This window comes from Copadichromis virginalis, linkage group LG16 (genome assembly GCF_057382275.1).
Source record: "Copadichromis virginalis isolate Kocher_CV1m ecotype Utaka linkage group LG16, C_Virginalis_male_GT1.1, whole genome shotgun sequence".
NCBI lineage: Eukaryota > Metazoa > Chordata > Actinopteri > Cichliformes > Cichlidae > Copadichromis > Copadichromis virginalis.
Genome location: NC_140633.1, coordinates 30292983 through 30319731, shown reverse-complemented (window position 1 = coordinate 30319731; position 26749 = coordinate 30292983). Strand labels below are relative to the sequence as shown.

Below are 26749 nucleotides of genomic sequence, written 5' to 3'. Positions count from 1 at the left end.
TTGAGTCGTTTGGCTAGCACTTTCTTTTCAGGTTCAGTGAGATTCTTGTCTGAAAAGTTCTCACAACCAAGGACAGTCAGGAAAAATGGGTGAAGTATTGTGCCGGTATTGACTGGGGAGTTTTTATTAGCAAAGTATGGAATTTCCAGTGTTGTCGGTCTTTTCCTTTCGAATGTTGGGCTCTAAGCCTTGTCCACAAACTTGAAAATAGGGGAGGGTAGAAGTGTTGAGTTCCTGTAGAGTCTGATTAATCCTGTTTTGGAGTGCATGTATAGTGAAATAGACCTGTATCTTTTCACTTAGAAGTTGATTTTGTGCTCTCCATAAAATCAACTCTGCTCTGGTGTTCCCTGACCGTGAACACAAGGTGCAAACTCTTGGGACAAAGTCTTCTTTGTCTGCGTCTTAGGTTGAAGAGATGGTTAGGGAGTATAAAAGGGAATCAAAAACCTAGCAAATTATAGGAACCAACGAGAGTGTTCCTCTTATCTGAGAAGCTTCTTCAAATCTGGGACTCTCCACCAATTGCTCTTAGAACTGAAGAAGCTTCTCTGATGAGATAGAAACTTAAAGTAGTACAGATGCTTTTCTTTCAAAGTGTCACAGTCCTGGGTCGGTGACGCAGCATTTTCTGTTTTGTATTGTTAATCTTTGATTTCTTGATGTCTTTGTTTGTTCCTAGGTTTTGGTTCTGTGTCAGTATCGGGTCTGAGGTTTCTTTGTCAGTGTCCCTCATGTCAATGTAGTTCTGCCTCCTCACCTGTGTCTGCTCCTGGGTCCACCTCTCTCTTTCTCCACTCTGAGTTTTGTGTCACGGTCTGCAGGCAGACAAACTACAATGATCTCGATCAGCGGTCCCTAAGCCCCGGTCCGTGAGTCTTTTGGTACCAGGCCGCGAGAGTTGAGGCTCAGGTGTGACATTTATTTTAAGTTTTTTATTGTTTTTTTTTTATTGTTTTTCGTTAACTCTGTTTCCCAGGGCCTTTTCCTCGTGTGTTATGAATAATATTCTTTTTTTGGTACTGGTTTTATTTTGTTGTATTTTTCCGTAACACCTTAAAGGCCAGTCCGTGAAAATATTGTCAGACATAAACCGGTCGGTGTCGCAACAAAGGTTGGGGACCACTGACCTGGATGACTGAGAACCATCACGTACATCCCCTTTCTGTTTATTTTTCCTCATCTTGAAAGCTGCTGTAGTTCAGCAACCACAAGAGTCCTTCCCCTGTAACACTGTCCAGGAAGCAGTTTGAGGCTGAAATTGTCCCTTGGCCATTTCCATCTTCCTGGTCATTCTCCTCTAGTTGAGAAGAAAAGTGCTGAGGAGATCCCAACCGGTCACCCAGGTTCATCCAGCAGCCATCGTGCAAAAGCCACAGGGGGCTGCAGCGACAAGCCGGTAGGCTCTGCCAGAGCAGACGAATGCACCAGCAAGTGTGATGGGGTGAGACAGGCCTCCACAGTTGTGGGGGGCCTGAGATTGAGTCGAAGACCCGACCCACAGAAGCAACAGGCACGCACAGAAACAAAAATGCATTCCCAAACTCATGCAAACACACACAAATTTTTACCCTCTAACTGGTGCCTATTGAGACAGTTGTGCTTAGTTCACAGGACATAAATCCAGAAGCAGACAAATCATAGGGATAGGTTAATGGTACATTATCAAATAATGGGCAGTTTAAAAAAACTAATGGATTAAGTAGACAGGCCATTCTTTATAATGAATAAAGAGCTCTCTGGATGTCAGAAGGGGGGGTTTCCACACTTTAACAACAATTCCAGGGTGTCCAATGGCTTGTACCTGTGTAAATAATTGAATAACCTTGACTGAATCAATCCATTACAGCTTTTTTTTTTTCCTTTCTTTCTAAATTGTGCCTCACAACGCATCAGTGAAATTCTTAGTGACCAAAGGTCAGTTAATTGCAAATACATTCTCCGGCTTGTTGTTCTTCCTCCTTCAGCCCATGAAAAACATTTGGCTGTGCTGAGAGAGAAAAAAGCAGATCGGCATTTTTGCTGTGAGACTGCTTGTGTGGCAGGAAGCGTGTAAATGGTGCTTCACATTCGTCGCAGCAGCAGTGAGCGTGAGCAGCTGACGGGAATGAGAATGAACATCACTGTTTGCGGACATGAAATGAACGCACTCTCCAGCAGCTCAGTTATGTTAAGTCTGTTTTTCTGTAGCCGAACTTAAACATGGAGCTCTGTTTGCCTGACAGCATCAAGGCCAGTGGGGAGTGGGCCAGCAGGGAGGAGGTAAATGAGCCCAGCATTCAAAAGAAGAGGGTGGAGTTGTTTAGGATGTAATGAGCTTCAACCCAGCCTCCTGTCTCTGTGTTTTCATACAGACCTTATTTTGTTAACGTCACACCCTCATATGAGCTGACATTGAATATTTCCTTCCCTCCTCCACCGCTCCAGCTGGACCTGTCTGTAGCTTAATTCATCTCTCATGTTTCAGGTTTATTTTGCTTGGGTTAACTGCTGTTTACCCTCCTCTCGTGACGACTTGGAAGTACATGTTTGTTCTCTACAGGGTGCTTTTGGACTATAATTAGAGTAGCAGGTTTGAGGTAAACAAGTCTGAATTTAGGTTATATATTCCCAGTGTTATAGGTTAAGGTTAGTGGTGCTCCTTTACAACACAGATGCTCTGAAATTCTCTGAATTTGGATCCTACTTAACAGTGTCTGTTACGTTTTTACTCCTCAAACAATATCTTTTTCTAAAGTGGGTTAAATGTGAAACACTCCCCAGTTGGAGTCACCTACAGCAGTTTCATCCCACATGCACATGTTAAGTCATCTACCTGCTGTCCCTTAGACTTGGGGATAATTATTGCCTCGGAGTTGTAAACGGTCTCAGCTTCCCTCCTGTCTGCTCTAACAAAGAGCAAGAACTCAGTTTTATCTTTATTCTTTAAAATGTACAATGTTTGCACAGTTTGAGAATAAATGGAAACTTTAATGTTTTCATTTGTGTTGCAAGGGCAGATAAACATGCAGAAATTCTCCAAGCTGTTTTGACAAAAACTGTGCAGAGGTAGAAGTGAATTTCTTGGCTGTAAACACAAGATGGAAACAGTCTCACTAAATGTGCATGAAAGAGTTTCTTTTAATGTCACAGCTTGCATACACTCACCTGTGTAATTGTTCATGACGTGGTAAATAGACTGGTTCCTATATCTTGCTTTTCTACTCTATCTGAGCACTCAAACCACTCGCTTTGTATGAATGGGGCATGTTGTATAAACACTACTTTTGTGTGTTCTAACATTTACATTTCAATGGATGCATCAGGGTAAGCATCTTAAGGACAAGATTTGACATGTAGACTGGAGCAGCTTGGGATCGAACCACCAACTTTCCGATTAGATGACCTGCTCTGCTTTCTAAGCTACAGCAACTCCTTTAGATTCAACCGAATGGCACAGATTCAAAAAGGTGCTGGAACTGTTCCTCAGACATTTTGTTCCATGTTGATATGATGGCATCTGCGCCACTGCAGATTCATCCGGTGCACATCATGATGTGACCCTGTTCCACTGAGATCAGGTAATTGGAGGTCTTAAGGTTTGATATGATCTGAGCTTTATGACATAGAGCTTTATCCTGCTAGAGTCTGTAACCACAATGTACTCATCTTCTGGTGGCTAAGGAATGGATGTGGTCAGCAGCAATAATCAGGTAAGCTGTGGTGTTTTAAATGATGATCACTGACACAAGGCAGTATGGATTCATGGTGTCATGCTGTTTATGCCAAATTTCGACCCCAAATTTCAAAGGTCGCAGCAGAAATCGGGACTCTTCAGACCAGGCAATGCTTGTTTTTTTTCGGGGGGGTATGTTGTGGTGTTTCTGGGTTTTTTGTTTTTTTTTTTTTTTTTTTTGTTTTGTTTTTTTTTTATCTTTCAAAAGAGTGCAAATGCATCAGAGTATGGACCACATGTAAGAGTAAAAGAGACTGATTTAAAAAAATTTGATTTGACGATCATTTTTGGCTGTGTTAAGCTTCTGTCATGGATTCTTTTTGCAGGAAATCTTTTTCATCAATGGAAAAAGTTGGAAAAAAAAATGTCTGAGGAGGGCTTAAGGGTTAAATGACCTTTCTTCCCCTACTGATGATCAGCTTAAAGTTCAGTGGCTTAAATGGTGAGTTATTGCCACGTGACTAGGTGACAAAGTGATTTGGGTGCCTAAAGTTACAAAGTACAGTCACTTAGCAGGAATGCTTAAATTACAGTATCATATTTATAAATCTCTCTTAAACCAACCAACTCTTCAGGATGATAATGTTTAGGTAACATTGACCAAATATCACCAAAAGCTAAATGGTTTGTCATTGCAGAGAAGGAGGCTTATAATTTGTTTTCTGCATCCAAATCTGTTGTTTATTCATGCCAATTTGGATCTTGGTTCACCAAAAACTGTTCATTCTTTCAGAGACGATGGAGACCTCCCAGGATGGGAAAGAAAGAAGCTTCAAATTCAGGTCCTGCATTGACGCCGATCACACCAGGACATTTGATCTGAAGTCGCAGCCACAACCTCTGACTTCCTCACAGCGCTTCTTTTTCACACACGAAGGGAAATGTCAAATGTTTGCATTTTCAGAGGGAGCTGGGTGTTATTTTTCTTGGCAGGCTTGAGCTCAGCAGCTGGAGACTTGCAGTCAGGTCAGAGAGGCTGACAAGGTTGCTACACCACCCCCTGAGCTTTTTTTTTTTTTCCTTCTTCTTCTCCTTCTTAAATGGGGTGGCAAAGGAGAAAATGGGAGCCTATCAGGAGAATCTTTGGTTTTGTAAATTCACAAGTATCAATTATAAATTGAGAGGTGGGTCCACAACTGTAAGAATATGGCTAATACACCGAAGCACACAATTCAGTGTCATCTCTGCTTACCTTTATTCTAAACACAGCTCATGCTTCTGCTTTCAGCTACATTAGTGATCAGTGGGGGTTAGTTTAGTTGATTGCTTTTTATTTTTACCAGAAAAGGCCCATTGAGATCAGTCTTTTTTTTTTTTTTTTTCATAAAAACAAAAGACCCAGCAAAAGTTGCAATCTGTCTTCTCTTTTGTTTAGAACATTCTTTAACTCAGTAAAAATTTTTCCAAATTTTATAAACTCTGTTTAAAGAATTCAGAGGTCCAGATGCCCTTACATTCATTAAACAGTGCAACCATGGGTACTAAATTATGGGTATGGACAAGTGCCATGCATGTTTTGTTTCTGTACATGTTAAAATAAATGGCCTGCTTACATTTTTTTTTTATTTAAAATGGTATAAGCTGAAAGTATTCCTTCTCTTTGTAATTTCACTGTCTGAAATAAAATGTGCGTTGACTCATACTCTCCTGGAAGAAATAAACGTGGTGTCCGATTAGTATTAATGTGATTATAGGACTGATTCTGCCAACAGTTAAACACTTTTCTGTTGTTAACCTGTCTTGGGGTGCACTACAAAAGTAAAAGCAACATGCTGTATTCTGTATGTATTTCAGACTGTATAGTTGGTCAAGCAGTTGATAATCTAACCATTCGAGGCCCTCTGTACAAACACACTCGTAAGTACAGTGTTTGGACAACCCGTCTGTCTCTTCTTCATTGGTGGAGTCCTTTCCAAGTAAACTCTTTGACTCAGTTGCTAGGAAACTTCTACTCTGTCTCTGCCCTCCTGACTGCGAGCAGCCGGCTCGCTCCTCCTCGTGATGTAAGGACGCTGTAACAGAAACACATGTCATACTAAGTAAAAGCTGAGCTGTTACTCACTGCATTGAGATGGGTTTCATGCTTATATTGGTCATTTTGCTGTTGTCTGTGTAACATGAGAGTGAGTACCTTCTTATCACTCTCACCATGCACTTGTCGCTCCGCTGTAGTCAGACACACAGGCTGTAATTTAAGGTGGTCTAAACACAGAGTCTATTGACCCTGATTGTGTAATGTGGTGTCAAACAAGTACCGCCTTACAGCAATAATCCATTCACTCTGATAAATGTTCACAACAAGACCAGCAGTACGAGTTTTTTCAAGTGGTGTAAACATTTGCCAGTATTGTAGCCAGTTAGTCATTTAAAAAAAGGCTTTAGTGGGTTTGCTGATATCAGAAACACTTGGTTTTTGTTCATTTTGACAGCTAACTATTAATCACCCTGAAGACTGGCCCTTAAAGCCACTGGCTGACATTTTCAAGTTTAATCAGACTCGTGGAAGAATTTTAAAATTAAGTATTATCTATCAGAGTGAGATTTGGAAAAACTTCCGTTCAGTTTTATTTACATAGCACCAATCGCAACAGTCACCCCAAAGCACTTTATATTGTAAGCTAAAGATTCTACAGTAATACACAGAGAACCCAAACAATCAGACAACCCCAGATTAGCTAGCACTTGGTGGCACTGGGAAGGAAAAACTCTTTTGACAGGAAGAAACCTCTGGCAGAACTAGGATCAGGGACGGGAATCCATCTGCAGCGACCCGTTGGGGGTGAGAGGGGGGATATGGGACAGAAAACACACTGTGGTACAGAGGCAGAGGTTAAAGTAAATACTAAAAGGTTCACTTAGAGCCTTAAAATAATGACGTTAGTGAATCTGCAGTTCTAGCTAATCGAGTAGAGCAGAAAGGAAGCACCAAATACCCAGTTTGGTCATTAATCTTTACCAAGTAGCTTACTGGGATGGCACATTGACTGAAAGAGTTTACAAAGTACAACAGCATCCAGGGTGTAGGAGCTAAAAAAAAATAAAATAAAATACTACCAGCTTAATAATATGTAGGTCCTCTAAAACACTTTTGATCCCAACAGGACTTCATGGACTTCTGAGGACATTATGACGTATAGAACCAGTACATTGGCAGTGGATCTCTTAAATGGATGTGGCTTCATGGAATCAGACACAGAATTGGAATCTTGAAAGAGTCAAAGGTGGGTGTTATCCGGACACTACAACACAGAATGAACACCATCCCAGACGGGCACAGCAGAAGGAAGCAGAAGAATATCATTTCAATAAGGCCTTGAGTAAATGTGGTTATGCCAGCTGGATCCAGGAGCGGAGGGCAACTGTTGCTTAAGCGAAAACCTTTAGTGATACCTTATGTGTTAGGAGTATTATTGCAGAGATGCATTTTCTAAAAACACTGTCTCCGTGACTTTCAAATCCCAAAACTCGTTACCCCCAAGAATCAGGTCCCCATTCACAACAACAGTAATATGGTGTATGCCAGGAGGCTTCACGGACGGCACGGCACAGAAGAGCTACCCCGTCAGACCAGGACTCCGCAGTCTTATTTACACCTACAGGTCAGTGGACACTCTTACAATGAAGAGGATGTACACATCCTGGACAGGGAGGAATGCTGGTTTGGTCAGGAACTGTGTTGTCTTCGTATAGCTTTGAATAATTACACAGTATCCACTTGTGTTTTGCGAGCGTCTGCTCCAAACATTTTTATTATCTCATTCACAAGTCAGTCTTCTTTATAGAGGCATTCATGAGCCCTCTCAAATACAGCGCCCCCTACTGGCAAAACCCCATTAGCACATGAACACCCACACATCACCACATCCCCTTTTCTCTTACAACATAGGTCCCACGAATCAACATATACACATATTTATATTACAATAATATGTCTTCCTTTTCTTTTTTTTTTTCTTTTTTTTTTTTTTTGTTACACCATCAGAATATAAGATAAAAAAAACAAATCCAGTCATAGCTTTACAGATTAAGCCTAACTGGTCTTTGGACCTTACGCTCTGACCTCTTCAATACAGGTTCTGAAACAACTGCACTCTTCTCCACATGCCCATGTCCATCCAGTGGTTTTAAACCAGACACTGTCTCTGCATGTGACACATCAACATTTTCATCTCCATCACCATATTTTTCCTCCTGAAATGTCTCTTTTGTCTTCAGCAAGTTGCGACGGTTCCTTCTGAACACATGACCTTCTTCAGTTCTTACGTCATATGATCTCGGACCTGCTTCCTGAAGAACAACGGCTTTCCTGCTCCATGCATTCTGATCTTGGATTCTCACTACATCATCCTTTGCAAGCAACTCAAGTGCTCTTGTCCCCTTGTCGTATTGTAGTTTTTGTTTCCATTTCAGATGCTCTTGTTTTTTTATAATTCCTTCACTCTGCTTGCTTTCTGCATAGCAGGGCAAAGTTGTGTGTAGCTTACGATTCATCAGCAATTCTGCAGGGGATAAACCACAGTCAAGAGGAGCAGTCCTGTAGCTCAGCATAGCTAAATAAGGATCTGATCGACTGTCTGTAGCCTTCTTCAGAAGCTGCTTGATGATATGCACTCCTTTTTCAGCCTTGCCATTTGCCTGTGGATGTTGAGGACTTGATGTGACATGTTTAAAGCCGTATTCTCTTGCGAAATTCTGCCATTCTTTGCAATTATAGCAAGGACCATTGTCACTAATGACAGTTTCAGGTATTCCATGCCTGGAAAAGATAGACTTCACATGTGTGATCACATTATTAGCAGTTGTACTTGTAAGCAGAGCAATCTCAGGAAAGTTAGAGTAATAATCTATCACCAACAGATAGTCTTTCCCATTAAAAGGAAATAAATCTGTTCCGACTTTCCTCCAAGGCGCTGTAGGAAGTTCAGGAATCATCATGGGTTCTCTTGCCTGTCTGCTCTGAAACTTGTTACATGTTTCACACTTTCCGACCATGGTCTCAATTAGAGCAGGGCGATATGGCCAAAAATATTTATCACGATATACATTTGAAAATTTGCGATAACGATATAACTGACGATATAATTGATGCGAGACAAAATACTCCACAACATTACTAGCGCAAAAAGACAACCTTCCATTAATTTTCACTTAAACAAGAAGCTGGTTTTTATGTACATTAAAGCTTTATAAAAATGTAACAGTGCAAATGCAAATTCCTTGCTGAAAGTTTAACCAAAAGGCATTTCCAGTAGAAATGGGCTGACATATCCTGAGCATAACCATATATAATATCCACTGAAGTTAAAAAGAGGTGCTTTGCAACATTAAACTGTAGTGTGCAGTACGTATTTTTTGGACCATAAGGCACATTGAGCTAAACAAAGCAGTTAGATAAATCAAACTTTATTAAACTCATTCTTCTTGCTTCCTCCACTTCTGTACCATTGATTCATTGATGTTGAATTCTCTGGCAGCTGCTCTATTCTGTCTTGTCTTAATGTTGGTTTAAAATGGAGCACTGTAACAAAAAATAATTTCCCCCAGGGATCAATAAAGTATTCTGATTCTGATTATTCCCATGTTGTTGCAGTATATTAATGACTAGCCTTGTATTGTGGATGGATTATCTCAGTTGTTCTCCTGACTGACGTTTGGTCCGTTTACAGCATCCTGCCATGCGATTGCATTTGTCTCTAACCATGAGGAACCTTAGTGTTCATCCTCCAGCTTCACTGTTTATGTTATGCTAACATAGCTGTGTCGCTAGCGATCACGTAGCACATCATTATATACCAGCTAGCCCAACTTCAGTAACCCTACAAACGTCACTGCTGTTTAGTTTCCTGCCTTCATTTATGTTGGAAGTGATAGCAGAGCTGTACGTTTGAATTTTTTCAGAAATCTCTCAGTCAGAACATGCTATATCATGCTTAGGTAACTAGCGAAACTAGCGAGCTAACTTCCGCTAGCTTCCTGCTAACTTCTAACTCCGTTAAATGTAATAAATTTTGTTTTCATGGATGCCTGGAAGTTAAACTGAATTGTTACACCTGGTAAAGCAGCAATGCTGATCGTTTTATTAAAGATGAAAGAATTTAGACAGTTAACTCTCAGTGATGCTGCAGTGTTTGTTTGACCTGAAGTGTACTGAGTTTAGGACCCAGATTACTCCCAGATTTAAGAGCATCTTAGTCCGACAAATATGACAATAACAACGGCCGCTTGCATGTTCTGCAAAAAAATGTGCTTTGTTGTGTATCTGACGGACAAACACCAAACCAGTTCCACATCACTGAAGTTGCACCATTTTTACAAACCAATTCTGGTTCATCTGTTTCACTCAACAATCGGCCATGTGCGTATGAAAACAAAGGCACTGCGCATGCGCGTTTTACTCATATTCTATCGCGATATTTCATTTTCCTATCGTTGCCTAACATTATACCGGTATTACCGTGAACGGTATAATATGGCCCAGCCCTAGTCTCAATGTCTTTATTAATGCCAGGCCAGTACACAGTGTCTCTAGCTCTCCTTTTACACTTTTCTATTCCCAGATGTCCCTCATGTATTCTTTGAAGTATCAGCTGTCTCAGACTATGTGGTATCACAATCCTATTGCCTCTCAACAGCAGTCCATTTACCACATTGAGCTCCGATCTAACATGATAATACTTTGAACAAGACCCTTTGGGCCAGTCTCCTTGGATATTTTCCATCACCGTTTGCAGCTCCCTGTCTGCAGCTGTCTCCTCGCATATTTGTTTTATCTTTGCTTCAGACACTGGCAGAGACTCCACTATCATATTAACATGATCGTCTACTTCTTTCTCAGTGGAGCTTGCGTGACACACCTCTGATGCTCGCGACAGTGCATCCGCTAAAGCTAAATGCTTTCCTGGTGTGTATATCAAGTCAAAGCTGTACCTTTGCAGTTTCATCATCAGACGTTGAATCCTCGGCGACATCTCGTTCAGATGTTTCTTAATGATTGACACCAAAGGACGATGATCTGTCTCAACTGTAAAGGTAGGAAGACCATAAACATAACAGTGAAAAATATCAAGTCCATATGCCAGTCCGAGACATTCTTTCTCAATCTGAGCATATCTGGTTTCAGACTTAGTCATGGATCTAGAATCAGAATCAGAATCAGAATGGGTTTATTGCCAGATGTTGAGGTTTACAACATTAGGAAATTGCTGCGGTGCTTCAGTGCAGACAATAAGAATTAAAGTGCTATGTAGAAAGAAAGATATGTGCATGCAATATACATGAGATATATACATGAGAATAAGAATTATGAGTGCTACGTAGAAAGATATATACATGAGTGCAGGTGGTGATCAGTGCCAAACATGAAATGGTGCAGTGACACAGCGTAGGGTCATGTGTTAGTGGCGGGGACAGTCATGTGGTTATTGTTCATGTGTCCAACAGCAGAGGGGAAGAAACTGTTCTTGTGGCGAGAGGTTCTGGTGCGAATGGACCGGAGCCTCCTGCCTGAGGGGAGCAGGTCAAACAGACTGTGTCCAGGGTGAGAAGGGTCAGCTGAGATCCGAGCTGCACGCCGCAATGTCCTGGAGGTGTACAGGTCCTGCAGAGATGGGAGTCTGCAGCCAATCACCTTCTCAGCAGAGCGCACAACACGCTGCAGTCTCTGTTTGTCCCTGATAGTGGCTCCAGCGTACCACACGGTGATGGAGGAGGTGAGGATGGACTCGATGATTGCAGTGTAGAATTGCATCATCGTCCGTGTTGGCAGGTTGAATTTCTTCAGCTGCCTCAGGAAGTACATCCTCTGCTGGGCTTTCTTAATGACGGAGGTGATGGTGGGCTCCCACTTCAGGTCCTGGGTGATGGTGGTACCCAGGAAGTGGAATGAGTCCACAGAGGTGATGGGGGTGTCAGTCAGGATGATGGGGGGGAGTGGGGCTGTGTGCTTCCTGAAGTCCACAATAATCTCCACTGTCTTCTGGGCATTCAGCACCAGGTTGTTGTGGCTGCACCAAGACACCAGACGTTCAACCTCCCTCCTGTAGGCAGACTCGTCCCCGTCCAAGATGAGCCCAATGACGGTGGTGTCATCTGCGAACTTGATTAGCTTGACAGACTGGTGGGTGGAGGTGCAGCAGTTGGTGTACAGGGAGAAGAGCAGAGGAGAAAGAACACAGCCCTGAGGGGAGCCGGTGCTGATGGTCTGGGAGTCCGAGACATTCTTTCCCAGCCTCACGTGCTGCTTCCTGTCCGTCAGGAAGTCAGTGATCCACCGGCAGATGGGATCAGGCACATTCATCTGGGAAAGCTTGTGTTACACCCCGGCCTAGGCAACCGGGGTGCAACGCAGAAAAACAAAAATAAGGAATATAAAACCACGAAGGCCCTCCACCAAAATCCCAAAACGAAGGTGTCTCAAACGAAAATATTAACAAACCCATTCACAACTATTTACAACAGACTATTTATTTACAACAAACACACCAAACTATTTACAACACGGGGGAGATCGCGACCATGACATACTGAAACACAAGGCTTAAATACATAGAAGGAGCAATCAGGGAATGGACCACAGGAGGGAAACACAGCTGGGGCAAATTAGAACTGACGAGACAGGGAAAATGTAAACTGAACACACTAAGATAACACAGACTTTCAAAGTAAAGCAGGAAATACATAACAGTCACGCAAAAACAAAACACTGACACACCGAAACGTAACATTTCCCCCTACCCAAAAATCAAACATGTAACCCCAAGTGAAATGTTTGATCAAAACCGGATGAAGGCTGGTGGAGGCCGGAGCGGTCCCACGGACCCTCCAGCGAAGACGGACGAAGTCCGGAGCGGCCCCACGGACCCCCCAGCGAAGGCAGACGAAGGCCGGAGCGGCGCCCCGGACCCCCCAGCGAAGACAAACGAAGACCGAAGCGGTGCCCCGGACCCTCCAGCAAAGGCAGACGAAGGCCGGAGCGGTGCCCCGGACCCTCCAGCAAAGGCGGATGAAGGCTGGAGCGGTCCCTCGGATCCTCCAGCGAAGACAGACGAGCAGCTCACTAGCTGCAAAAACAGACACGCAGCCCACCAGCTGCACACACGGACACGCAGCCCACCAGCTGCAGAAGGCTGGAGCGGTCCCTCGGATCCTCCAGCGAAGACAAACGAAGCTGATGAAGGCTGGAGCGGTCCCTCGGACACTCCAGCGAAGGCGGATGAAGGCTGGAGCGGTCCCACGGACCCTCCAGCAGACGACGAAGGCTGGGGCGGTCCCTCGGACCCCCCAGTGAAGGCAAATGAAGACTGAAGCGGTCCCACGGACCCTCCAGCGGAGGCAGATGAAACTGATGGAGGCTGGAGCGGTCCCCCTGACCCTCCAGCAGACGACGAAGGCTGGAGTGGTCCCACGGACCCTCCAGCGAAGGCGGATGAAGGCTGGAGCGGTCCCCCGGATCCTCCAGCGAAGGCAGACGGCCGAAGCAGTCCCTCCCTCGGACCCTCCAGCGATCCCGGACGAGCCCCCATATGTTACACCCCGGCCTAGGCAACCGGGGTGCAACGCAGAAAAACAAAAATAAGGAATATAAAACCACGAAGGCCCTCCACCAAAATCCCAAAACGAAGGTGTCTCAAACGAAAATATTAACAAACCCATTCACAACTATTTACAACAGACTATTTATTTACAACAAACACACCAAACTATTTACAACACGGGGGAGATCGCGACCATGACATACTGAAACACAAGGCTTAAATACATAGAAGGAGCAATCAGGGAATGGACCACAGGAGGGAAACACAGCTGGGGCAAATTAGAACTGACGAGACAGGGAAAATGTAAACTGAACACACTAAGATAACACAGACTTTCAAAGTAAAGCAGGAAATACATAACAGTCACGCAAAAACAAAACACTGACACACCGAAACGTAACACTTGCCTCGGAGATGGTCTGGAAGGATGGTGTTGAAGGCAGAGCTGAAGTCCACAAACAGGATCCTGGCGTAGGTTCCTGGGGAGTCCAGATGCTGCAGGATGAAGTGTAGGGCCATGTTGATGGCGTCGTCTACAGACCTGTTGGCTCTATATGCAAACTGCAGGGGGTCCAGGAGGGGGGCCATGAGGGTCTTGAGATGGGAGAGAACTAGGCGCTCAAATGACTTCATGACCACAGATGTCAGAGCCACGGACTGTAGTCATTTAGTCCAGTGATCCTAGGTTTCTTGGGGACAGGGATTATGGTAGAGGACTTGAAGCAGGCAGGCACATGACATGCCTGCAGTGAGGAGTTGAAGATGCCAGAAAACACTGGGGCCAGCTCGTTTGCACAGTGTCTGAGGGTGGCAGGAGACACACCGTCTGGGCCGGGAGCTTTCCGAGCATTCAGACTCCTAAACTGCTTCCTCACATCTGCTTCATGAATATGAAGAGTTGTGGTCGGAGGAGGTGGTGTGAAATCCTCTTTTGTGTGGGGTGAGGGGGCGGGTGTTGCAGGTGAACAGTTTGAAGGTGGTGATGGCTCTATGGAGGGGGGAGAGGTGGGGGAATGAGTGTCCAAAGTGCCTCTATTGTTGGGGTTGTTGGAGGTGTGAAGGCTGCCTGATGGCTCGTCAAAACGGCAGTAGAAGTTGTTAAGGGTGTTGGCTAAGAGCAAGTCATCAGTGGAGTGGGGGGTTTTAGGCTTGTAGTTTGTAATATTCCTAAAACCTTTCCACACAGAGGCAGAGTCATTCTCTGAGATCTGCTGCTGCATCTTCTCAGAGTGCTGATGTTTGGCAACGTCCACTTCTTTAGTGAACCTGTACTTGGCCTCTCTGTAGCAGTCCCTGTCTCCGCTTCTGAACGCCTTACTCTTTTCCAGCCACAGCTTTTTGAGTTTAGGAGTAAACCAGGGTTTGTCGTTGTTATAACTCACCCTGGTGCGTGATGGCACAATGCTGTCCTCACAGAAGTGGATATAGGAGGTGACAGTGTCCGTAAACTCGTCCAAGCTGTTAGAAGCAGCCTTCATTGTGTCCCAGTCTGTGGTCTCCAAACACGTGCGAAGCTCCTCCACAGCCTCGTTGCTCCACAGTTTTTTGGTCCTCACGACAGGTTTGGAGAGCTTCAGCCTCTGTCTGTACGTGGGGATCAGGTGGATCATGACGTGGTCAGAAAGTCCGAGTGAAGCGCGCGGCACCGCGCGATAGGCCCCGCTGATCGTGCTGTAGCAGTGGTCCAATGTCCTCTCCTCTCTGGTCGGGCATTTAATATACTGCTTGTATTTCGGAAGCTCATGGCTCAGATTGGCTTTGTTAAAGTCCCCAAGAGCAATGATGAGAGAGTCCGGGTATGTCCGCTCCATGTGGAGAATCTGCTCTGCGAGTGCGCACTGAGCTGCTTGCGCATCCGCGTCTGGCGGGATGTAAACAGCGGCCAGGATGAATGAAGCAAACTCCCGCAGAGAGTAAAACGGTTTGCAGTGTATAAAAAGATATTCCAGAGAGGGAGAGCAGTGCTGAGCAATCACTGTTACATCTGTGCACCAGCCACTATTGATGTAGAAGCAGACACCTCCACCTTTGGTTTTACCGGAGAGAGCGGCCTGCCGGTCCGCGCGCAGCAGATGAAAGCCCTCCAGCTTGAGCGCGCAGTCCGGGATGTCCTCACTGAGCCACGACTCCGTAAAACACAAGACACAGGAGGAGGCAAAGTCTCTGTTCATGCTTCTCATCAGGGCCAGTTCGTCTATCTTATTCCAGAGTGAGCGTACATTAGAAAGGAAGATCCCAGGAAGGGCCGTTCTCAGTCCGCGTCTCCTCAAACGCACGAGTACGCCGGCTCGCTTACCTCTCTTTCGACGTCTCACTTTCCTGATCAGAGTCAGCAGTAAATCTGCCGCAGATGCGACAAATATTGGAAATAAATCCACAGGCGTTGTAGTCCTGCAGTTAAGGAGCTCTTCTCTGGTGTAAGAATATCCAGAGGAGTGCCCAGACACAGAAGAAATGCACAAAAACAAGACAAAAGTAACGCACTGAAGCACCAGGGCATCCATACGCGGCGCCATCTTGGTTTAACATAAGCAACTGGTTTCCAACTCCCTTCTTCAGCCTGAAGTAAAACAGCTCCAAGCCCATCCTTTGAGGCATCTGTTGAGATTTTCAGACTCTTAGTTGGATCATAATATGCAAGCACTGGGCGCGTTGTCAGTGTGGTTTTCAAATCATTCCATTCTTGTTCATGCCTCGCTGACCATTTAAATTCCATGGAATCACGAAGTAACTCCCTTAGTGCTGATGTTCTCACTGACAAGTTAGGTATGAATTTTCCTACAAAGTTTATCATTCCCATCACTCTGAGCACACCTCTCTTATCTGTCGGGTGTGGCATTGTTGCGATGGCTTTTACTTTTCTTTCATCTGGCTCAATACCTCCAGCAGAGAATTTGTCTTCCTTCACACCAAAATGACACTTGTCACGATTTAACTTTAATCCATTCTCCCTCATCCGCTGCAGCACCTTCACCAGTCTTTCATTATGTTCTTGTAGGGTGGAGCCCCATATAACCACATCATCAACATAACAGCGAACACCTTGTAAACCCTCTAACATGTTGTCCATGGCACGATGAAAAATCTCAGATGCTGAGATTATGCCAAATGGCATTCTGAGGAATCTATACCTGCCAAAAGGTGTATTGAAAGTACAGTATTTTGAACTTTTCTCATCCAGCTTTATTTGCCAAAAACCCTGTGCTGCATCTAGCTTTGAAAAGTATTTGGCGCCTGCCATTTCACTTGCAACCTCTTCACGCTTTGGTATCTGGTAGTGCTCACGTTTTATGGCTTGATTTAAATCGCCAGGGTCCATGCATATTCTCAAATCATTGTTTTTATTCCTTTTATCCACACACACCATTGAGTTTACCCACGCAGTCGGTTCTTCCACTTTTGTAATGACCTGCAACTGTAACATCCTGTTAAGTTCTTTCTTTAAACGGTCCTTCAGTGGAGCTGGGACTCTACGTGGTGCATGGATCACTGGCTTTGCATCCTCTTTCAGCTGGATACTGTAATTGCATGGTAGACATCCCAAACCTTTGAAGATATCCTCATAATGCTGTACAATGGAGTCAACTGCTCCTCGCTGTCCACTTTCTGTTTCTGGACAGCTGATGTGATACACTCTTTCTACTAGGTTCAATCTTTTGGATGTCACGCCACCCAGCAGTGATTCACGACCTTCTGGAACAACATTAAACAATACATCATAATCTTTATGTTTTATTGTCACTTTAAGCCTTCATTGACCACTGCTCTCAATATACTTTCCATTGTAGTCTTTTAGAGGTACTCTTTTCTTTATTATTTTGGGCTTTGGTTTCATGGCATGGATCTCTGTCATGCTGATTAGGTTCGCCTGCGCACCTGTATCAATCCTTAGTGCCACCAAAGCTCCTTGTATTGGGAGTGAAACAATCCACGTGTCTTCATAATCTGAGCATCGCTCATTGTCCTCTGCTTCGTTATGCTCACTTTTTACATCCTCAAGTGACACTATGCCCACAAAGAAAGTCTCGCTTAAGTCAGTCTCTTCAACTACATGCACTGATTTGGGTTTGGCTTTCGACAGACAATGTTTGGCAAAATGATTTTTTCCATCGCATTTCAAACATCTTTTGCCATAAGCTGGACACTGTCTAGGTTCATGTCTGCTACCACATCGCTTACAGGAGTACACTGTATCCTCTTTGCTGGGCTTCTGTGACATATTCTTCCCCATTTTCTTCTTAACCACAGCTATTCTTGCACCATCATGTACTGCAGCGACGCTCGTCTCATTAAATGTCTTTGCATGCTGCAGGGCTAACTCACTTGCATGACACAGTCTTTCTGCTTCATCCAGAGTCAACTTGGAATCTCTGAGCAGCCGTTCTCTAGTCTGTTTATCATGGATCCCATACACAATTTGATCACGAACCATAGAATCTTTCAGCTCTCCAAAATCACATGACTGTGCCTTTAGCTTCAAATCAGTCACAAAGCAATCAAAAGTCTCTTCTGGTTGCTGCATCCGAGATCGGAAAACATACCTTTCATATACTGTGTTCTTTTGTGGTGAACAGTGTGCATCAAACTTTTCAATCACTCTGTCATACTTATTCCTGTCACCAACTTCCTCAAACTCAAACGTGTTGAAGACTTCAATGGCTTGAGGACCAGCTACCGTGAGCAGCAATGCAATTTTCCTGGCATCGGGTTTAGAGTCCAGTCCCATGGCAGCCATGTACAGCTCAAACTGCTGCTTAAAACACCGCCAGTTTCAGTCCTTCCGGAGGCTTCAAACTTTCCATCTCAAACAGAACTTTGAGCTACTATCGCTTCCGCTCTCCCACTTTTACTCCTGGTACCATGTGTTGTCTTCGTATAGCTTTGAATAATTACACAGTATCCACTTGTGTTTTGCGAGCGTCTGCTCCAAACATTTTTATTATCTCATTCACAAGTCAGTCTTCTTTTATAGAGGCATTCATGAGCCCTCTCAAATACAGCGCCCCCTACTGGCAAAACCCCATTAGCACATGAACACCCACACATCACCACAGGAACAACCATCTCTCAACCAAGAATAAATCCAGTGCTTGCAGTCGTCCCCCACCGATCTGTGGATAGTACTCAGTTTCATGATCACTGATCAATGGCCATGACCCCATGCCCTGTTTTTGGTGCTTCTTTAGGTTATTATGCAAATATATGGTTTTTAAGGGTGGGGAAACTGCAGTCAGCCGAGACTGATTAGGTCACTTAGACGAGTGATGAAATATTTCTCCCGCTGAAAAGCTACATCCTACAACATCCAGATGAATAAAAGCAACTTTGTGAATGTTAGGCAAAAGCACCTGTCTGGATAGGTGAATGAGACTTGTAATAAGTGCTTTGAAATGTCAAAACAAGAATCCCACAAAGTGAAATGGATGCACTGAGGACAACTAAGGGTGAGGTAACTTGGCCAAGGATACTTTGGTATGCACACTGAAGGAGCTAGGGATCAAACCACTGGCTTTCTGACTGGTAACCACTGGACCAAAAAAACATTTCAATCTTCTTTTTTAAGGCAAACAACAAGGTAACTTTTAGGCTGTCTCAAAACACGCATCGTTATATTTAGGTAGATGACAGACATGTAAACCCACAAACTTGATGAGCAAAAGAGGATGGATGGATAGAAATTAGAGTATTTTTAATCATCTCATAATATTTATTACAAAATACGTGTACAGAAAATGAGTCGTACAGTGACGACTCGTTTTCTATTTCATTTATTTTCAATCATAGTCTATTATTCAGTCATCGATAGCTGGAGCGCGCCCCTGAACGCGCCAGGTGCATGGGGATGCTGTTTTCAAGCTCAACAACGTACAACACGCAACATCCTGTGGGGCCCTTCAAAGTAAGAGTCTCGGTAAACAGTTTGTATAATTTCTTATAACTTAAGTCTTACAACGATTTAAACGTACAGTAAGCATATATAGATAGTCACGTGTTGGATTTCTGAACTTCGAATACCATAGAATAGAGCATAAAAACTTGTTATAATAGCTTCGTGCTCGTATTTTGAACGCTATCGCACTTCGGTTCCGGTTTCTTCTTCGCGGACTTTTGGTGACTTGACGCAGGCGCCGCTGCTGCTGCTGTCGTCAACCTGCAGCATCAGAAAACAACAGGCTAAAAACAGACTGGCGTATCCCGGTGAAGATGGTGGCCAAACAGAGGATCCGCATGGCCAACGAGAAGCACAGCAAGAACATCACTCAAAGAGGAAACGTAGCCAAGACGCTGGTGAGCCGCTAACGGACACGCAGAGCGACGCCAACCTGACACGTTAGCCCAGAGAGGTGACGTTCAGCCCGGCGTGAGCGCAGCGGTGATGGTAGTGCTGATGGTGCCAGCTGTCAGTTAAAGGTGTCAGGGTGCTGAGCGACTTGGGAGCTTCAGCGTGATATGTGCGGTGTGTTTTATTTCACACGGAGCGGATCGGGGTGTAATTTATTCAGACTGGATTCACTCCGCTCGTGACCGCCGCACACTGCATGTTGCTGTCCGGGTGAAGAGGCTGCAGTTAGGGCAGGAAAATTGCCGAAACCCGTTAATTCTGACATAAAATCAGCGGTAAACGTGAGAGCATGTCTGAAATGCATTGATTTAAAAACAAATAATTGGTTGTCATCAAGGAAAAGGAAAATAAACCCCAATAAACCCATCACTTTATTTTACTCTACATTGTGGGCCACATACAGTCCACTTTGATCCTAAGTGACCGGTGAAACTTTCTGTCATGGTGAAGAAGTTTAACTACACATTAATTACTGAGCTATCATAAAGTAACAGAAAAGACTTGTTAGAAATAAATATATTTTTTTAAAAATACAAAAATGATTAAAAGTAATGGTAAATGGCCTGCATTTGTATAGCGCTTTTCTAGTCCCTAAGGACCCCAAAGCGCTTCACACTACATTCAGTCATTCACCCATTCACACACTGGCGATGGCAAGCTACATTGTAGCCACAGCTGCCCTGGGGCGCACTGACAGAGGCGAGGCTGCCGGACACTGGCGCCACCGGGCCCTCTGACCACCACCAGTAGGCAAACATGGGGTTAGTATCTTGCCCAAGGATATTTGGCATGCAGCCAGGAGGCAGCCTGGGATCGAACCACCGACCTTCTGATTAGTGGCTGACCTGCTCTGCCACCTGAGCTACAGCCACCCCCTAATGAAACAAAACAAATGATAAAAGGCTTTTTGGTAAATAAAAGAACGTACGATTTATTTATCAGATTTATTTGGTAATTTTTTGGAAATTTTTGTTGTTGTTGTTTGTTTTACTGTGGACCAATTGTTTAAAAAAACAAAAATAAGACTTGTAAAACTTACATTTTGGACTTTTAACTTTATTTAGGACCTCCTTCACATTGTTTGGCGTCTTCGCCAGGCCAGTTTTGGCTCCTGGGCCTTGTGTTGACACCCCTATGTAACCAGCTCCCAGTTTGGATTCAGGAGACAGACTTTAAAACTTTCCTTACTTCATGAATTTCACCTATCACGGGTTATTTGTTATAACGTAACTCCCGCGATAAACGAAGGACCACTGTACAGCACTCTACATTTTTCCTGCCTCCCCTAACCCCCAACCAGCCCCTCACTGAGCCTGATCCTGCTGGAGGGTTCTTCCTGTTAAAAGGGAGGTTTTCCTCCCCACTGTCGCCAAGTCCACTATTGTAGAATGGTTATCTTACAATATGAAGTGCCTTGAGGCAACTGTTTTTGTGATTTGGCGCTATGTAAATAAAGTTGAGTTGAATTGAAAAAACCGTGCAATTTCTACATGCTAGAAAACATTGGTTTCTTTCACTTACTACAGCATCACAACCATTTGGGCTAAAATTTTAAGAAAGACATTTGCAAAAAAAATTGCAGAAAAGTTTGTGGTGGCTTGTTGCCCAGAAGATTTTTGTGAAGTTCCCCCCAAAAAAGACAAAAAAGAACCAACTGGAGCTTTTCTCTCATTTAATTGTTTTTGAATCAATGAATGTGGTGTAGTATGAATGTAGCAAAAGCTGTAAAATCTAAGAAAATACAGTTAATGCCAAAATAGGTGAGCTGAACAGGAGTCTTTGCCCTTTTGACATCCCTGCTACTCAACATGTTTGTCTCACCTGCTCCCACCTTTCACTGAGGTCAGTACAGTTGAATGGCAAGCTGATATCACAAAGCAAAACCAAAAAAAACACTGAATTAAAAAAGTGAAAATAGATGTTAGATGGCGCTTATGAGTCTTATTAGTTACTATTAATTACTTTTAATGACTGTGGAACATTTTAAAATATCTTTAATACGTCCTTCACATTTTCATTTTTATCTGCACTCTTTTCCACTACTGTGGATTTAAACATTTATTAACTTTAGTATCTGTTCTCAAGGTCAGTAAAGGGATCATGGAGGGTTGTCTTCTCCACAAGTTTTCTCTTTTCATTTCTGTTAGTCTCGGTAACTCTATTCAGTGATGTCAACATTAGTTTTCTTCACATATCCTCCTCCTCCTCACACGTTTGACATCCCAACAGCAGACATGTAATGCAGAATGTCAAATTTGCTCATTTGCTCTAGTTTTCCAATAAAGCTCTGTGATAATCCTTCTCTGGTGATCCCCATGGTATTACACAGGGAGTGGAAGCATTTCTAGACCAAGATGAGCTAAAGACGAGCAGCACTGTGACGCCAGACACACTGGCCAATTTATTAGGAAGGTGTTGCAAGAACTGTTGATGAAAGTCAGGATGGAATCATACTGCCATATTATTTACACCAAATTTGGATCCTACCATCTATATATTGCAGCAGAAATTGAGTTTCATAGACCAGGCCACGTTTCTCTAATCTTCCAATGATTCTTGTTCTTAGCTGACAGGAGTTTCACCCAGTGTGGTCTTCTGCTGCTGTAGCCCATCTGCTTCAAGGCTCAATGTGTCATGGGTTCATAGATGCTCCTCTGAATGCTTTGGTTGTGATTATCAGGGTTTCTGCTGCTAAATCCTTGAGCTGGTTGCTGGTGTCTGATAAGATATGTACATGTTATTATATTAATAATAATAGAGTGAATGTCTCATTAAATAAGAGAATAATTTGGAAAGGAATAATATTTTTCTTTGTTTTTTTTTTTAAAGTTAAAGTGAAATATTTTTAGATGTAAACATACAAATTCTCTCCCTTCTTTAAGTTACTGGCAAAACTTTTTCAGGTTGAGCCCACTTGAGATCAAATCAAGCTGCATGTGGTCCAGGTTTAACACATCCAACCAGATGTGGACATGTCTCAGCCTCCACCACTCTCAGCACTGGAGCCCCCCAGGGGTGTGTTCTGAGCCCCCTGCTGTACTCTTTGTACACATATGACTGTGTGGCCACTACCAGCTCCACCACCATCATCAAGTTTGCTGACGACACCGTCGTGGTGGGCCTGATCTCTGATAACAACGAGACGGCCTACCTGAAGGAGATTAGGAATCTGGAGAACTGGTGCCAGAGGAACAACCTCCTTCTAAACGTCAGTAAGACAAAGGAGCTGATAGTGGACTTCAGCACTAAGCAGGAGAGGAACTACCAGACCCCCGTCATCAACGAGTGCCCAGTGGAGAGAGTGGACAGCTTCAAATACCTCGGAGTTCACATCACGCAGGACCTGTCATGGTCCTGTCACATCAACACCGTGGTGAAAAAGGCCCGACAGCATCTCTACCACCTCAGACGCTTGAGAGACTTCCAACTGCCCTCCAAGGTGCTCAGGAACTTTTACTCGTGCACCATAGAGAGCATCCTGGCGGGAAACATCTTAACCTGGTTCGGGAACAGCACCATGCAGGACAGACGAGCTCTACAGAGGGTTGTGCGGTCAGCTGAGCGCACCATCCGCTCCGAGCTCCCTGACCTGCACTCAATCTACAGCAGGCGGTGCTGGACCAAGGCCAGGAAGATCGTGAAGGACCTCAGCCATCCCAACAACAGACTATTCTCTCTGAGGTCAGGAAAGCGATTCCGCTCCCTGAAGACCAACACAGAGAGACTGAGGAGGAGCTTCTTCCCGCAGGCGATACGGTCTCTCAATCACACCACCACACAGTACTGACCCACACATACAGTTCTTACACACACACTGGACTTTCTGGACATTGTTTTTGCACAACACTGGTCACTATATTCTTCATTTCCAGTTAATACTTGTACAGCTGCTGTTATTGTGTATATATTTATTTATATTTAGATTTCTTCATACATTCTTATATAGTTCTATATTGTGTATTGTGTATTTTGTTGTACAGTTATTTTATTTTCAACTTTAATTTATATATTTTATCTTATTCTTCCCAGTTAAATTTACCCTTCATTCTAATTTGTGTTGTACAGTTATTTCATTTTTAACCTTAATTTATATTTTATTCCTTCCTAGTTAAATTTACCCTTTTTAATTTTGCATATTTATTTCCTATCTTATTCATAGCCTTTCCTTTTTTTGTTTTCTTTAGGTCACGAGTAGTTGTCCAAGCATTTCACTACATATCGTACTGTGTATGACTGTGTACGTGACAAATAAAATTTGAATTTGAATTTGAATTTGAGCTCATCACGGCTGCTCTCTAAACCTTTGACTGATGAGCCACCGTGTAAAGAGGGAGAGAGAAGTGCTGACCCTGCACCTTTCAGTGTATAATTAGACTCTGAGGTTTATCCCTGCAAAAACAGTTGTTGAAGTTGGACAAGGAGCAGGGAAGCCTCTGTGTTTGCTCGGCAGCACATTTTTGCTGACGTACATGATGTGTGTTTCTCCTCCACAGCGGCCACAAGAAGAGAAGTATCCTGTGGGTCCCTGGCTGCTCGCCCTCTTTGTGTTTGTTGTGTGTGGATCAGGTACGGACGTTTTCTTTTTTTTTTAAATATCTACAGAAGAAAGTGGTTTCAACTGGTCAGTGATGCTGGATTTTAGGACCTAAAGTCAGACTGATGTGATGTATCAGTCTGTGTTCAATACCCAGCAGCTCTTTAATGCTTTGATTATCTCACTCAGATGACTGGACCTTCAGTAACTGTGTTAAATTAAGTGTTTTATATACACAGATAAGGCTTATTTCATGTTTAAAGGCTCACTCAAATCAAATGTTAATTAATTATGCAGTTGACCACTGGAGCTCCACATCCCCAATCCAGTAGATTTATTAAGCACTCACATTTAATCAGCCTCATTGGAGCAGGGCTGTGTTCACAGGGGAGTGTAGCGTGTCTATTGATGCTTTAAGACTAGAGTGCTGTGAAGTGTGAAGTCTCACATCGTGTTACTTGTCTGTTTTTAGTAAAAGAGAGGTTGACCCGTATTAAGCTCCTCCTCCATTTCAGATGACGGTGGCATCAGAAGATAATTCGGTCTACGGGAGAATCCCAGACATTTTTTTTCAAACCCAGGGTGTAGTAAATTTTTCTCCAAAGCTGAAACGGCCTATCGATTTGCATGACCTTCACGTCACGTCATTGGAGCTTGCGTCATGTAGCTGTGCCGCATGACAGCTTGACCAGAAGTCTTACAAATTGCTTAGAGGACAGCATGGATGGGATCAGGGGTTAAAATGTAAATCTAATAACTGTGTATTTTAAGTACTTTGTGTATATTTTGATGGTAAAGCATTTGTGCTACCACTTGAGTATGATTAAGCCCTAAATACTTCTGTCGTTACAGTAACGATGAAAAATTTTGGAAAAGTCACGAACTTAAAAACGTCTTTTAAATGCTCATTAGAATTCAATTCAAAACGATGAGATGGAGACTTTCACATGTATGAACGTGGCCGTGGAGTAAGATCATAGAAATACATTTCTTCATTCTTGGCAAATTCTTTCGCTTTTGCTTTTCGCTTTTGCCAAGAATGTTTTTTTTTTTTTGCACCAGGACGCTCTAGGCCGTAGGTCGATGATCGATTTTGTAATCGTATCACCAGACCTGCGACCATATGATCTGGACACTCGGGTAAAGAGAGGGGCTGAGCTGTCAACTGATCACCACCTGGTGGTGAGTTCGATCAGGTGGCGGGTGAGGACGCTGGACAGACCTGGTGCACCTAAACGCGTAGTGAGGGTGTGCTGGGAACGTCTAGCAGAGGCCCCAGTCCGCGAGATCTTCAACGCACACCTCCGGCAGAGCTTCAACAGCATTCCGAGGGAGACTGGGGACATTGAGTCCGAATGGACCATGTTCAGCGTCTCCATTGCCGAAGCTGCTGCATTGAGCTGCGGCCGCAAGGTGGTTGGTGCCTGCCGTGGTGGTAATCCCCGAACCAAATGGTGGACACCAGAGGTGAAGGGAGCCACCAGGCTGAAGAAGGAGTCCTATCGGGCTTGGTTAGCCTGTGGGACTCCGGAGGCAGCCGACAGGTATCGACAGGCCAAGCGGAATGCGGCTCGGGCAGTGGCTGAAGCAAAAACTCGGGTGTGGGAGGAGTTCGGAGAGGCCATGGAAAAAGACTTTCGGACTGCCTCGAAGAGATTCTGGCAAACCGTCAGGCGTCTCAGGAGGGGAAAGCGGTGCTCTACCTGCACTGTGTATAGTGCTGGCGGAGCGCTGCTGACGTCGACTGAGAAAATTGTCAGGCGGTAGAAGGAATACTTCGATGACCTCCTTAATCCCACTGACACGTCTTCCGAGGAGGAAGCAGAGTCTGAGGATGAGGGGAATGACCCGCCAATTTCCGGGGGCGAGGTCACTGAGGCAGTTAAACAACTCCTTGGTGGCAGAGCCCCTGGTGTTGATGAGGTCCGCCCCGAGTTCCTGAAGTCTCTGGACGTTGTAGGGCTGTCCTGGTTGACACGCCTCTGCAATGTTGCGTGGAGATCAGGGGCAGTACCTGTGGACTGGCAGACCGGGGTGGTGGTCCCCATCTTTAAGAAGGGGGACCGGAGGGTGTGTTCCAACTACAGGGGGATCACACTCCTCAGCCTCCCTGGGAAAGTCTATGCCAGGGTGCTGGAAAGGAGAGTTCGTCCGCTAGTCAAACCTCGGATACAGGAGGAACAATGCGGTTTTCGTCCTGGTCGCGGAACACTGGACCAGCTCTTTATCCTCTCCAGGATACTTGAGGGTGCATGGGAGTTTGCCCAACCAGTCTACATGTGTTTTGTGGACTTGGAGAAGGCATTCGACCGTGTCCCTCGGGGTGTCCTGTGGGAGGTGTTGCGGGAGTATGGGGTGTCTGGCCCATTGCTACGGGCCATTCGATCCCTATACAACCGTTGCAAGAGCTTGGTTCGCATAGCCGGCAATAAGTCGGACTCGTTCCCGGTGGGTGATGGGCTCCGCCAGGGCTGCCCTTTGTCTCCGGTTCTGTTCATAATTTTTATGGACAGGATTTCTAGGCGCAGCCAAGTGGCGGAGGGCTTTCGCTTTGGTGGCCTCAGAATCTCATCTCTGATTTTTGCGGATGATGTGGTTCTGTTGGCTTCATCGGGTGAGGGCCT

At 44.3% G+C, this 26749-nt stretch overlaps 1 protein-coding gene across 1 annotated transcript in view; it reads left to right on the top strand.

Moving 5' to 3' along the window:
- The first annotated feature begins 19377 nt into the window (after positions 1-19377).
- serp2 (stress-associated endoplasmic reticulum protein family member 2) overlaps positions 19378-26749 on the top strand; it is an 8182-nt gene continuing 810 nt past the window's right edge. Inside the window, exons 1-2 of the mRNA XM_085434363.1 lie at positions 19378-19536; positions 24085-24157. Coding sequence (XP_085290489.1) covers positions 19453-19536; positions 24085-24157 — 157 coding nt within the window. The 5' untranslated portion in view covers positions 19378-19452. The remainder of the gene's footprint in view (positions 19537-24084; positions 24158-26749) is intronic.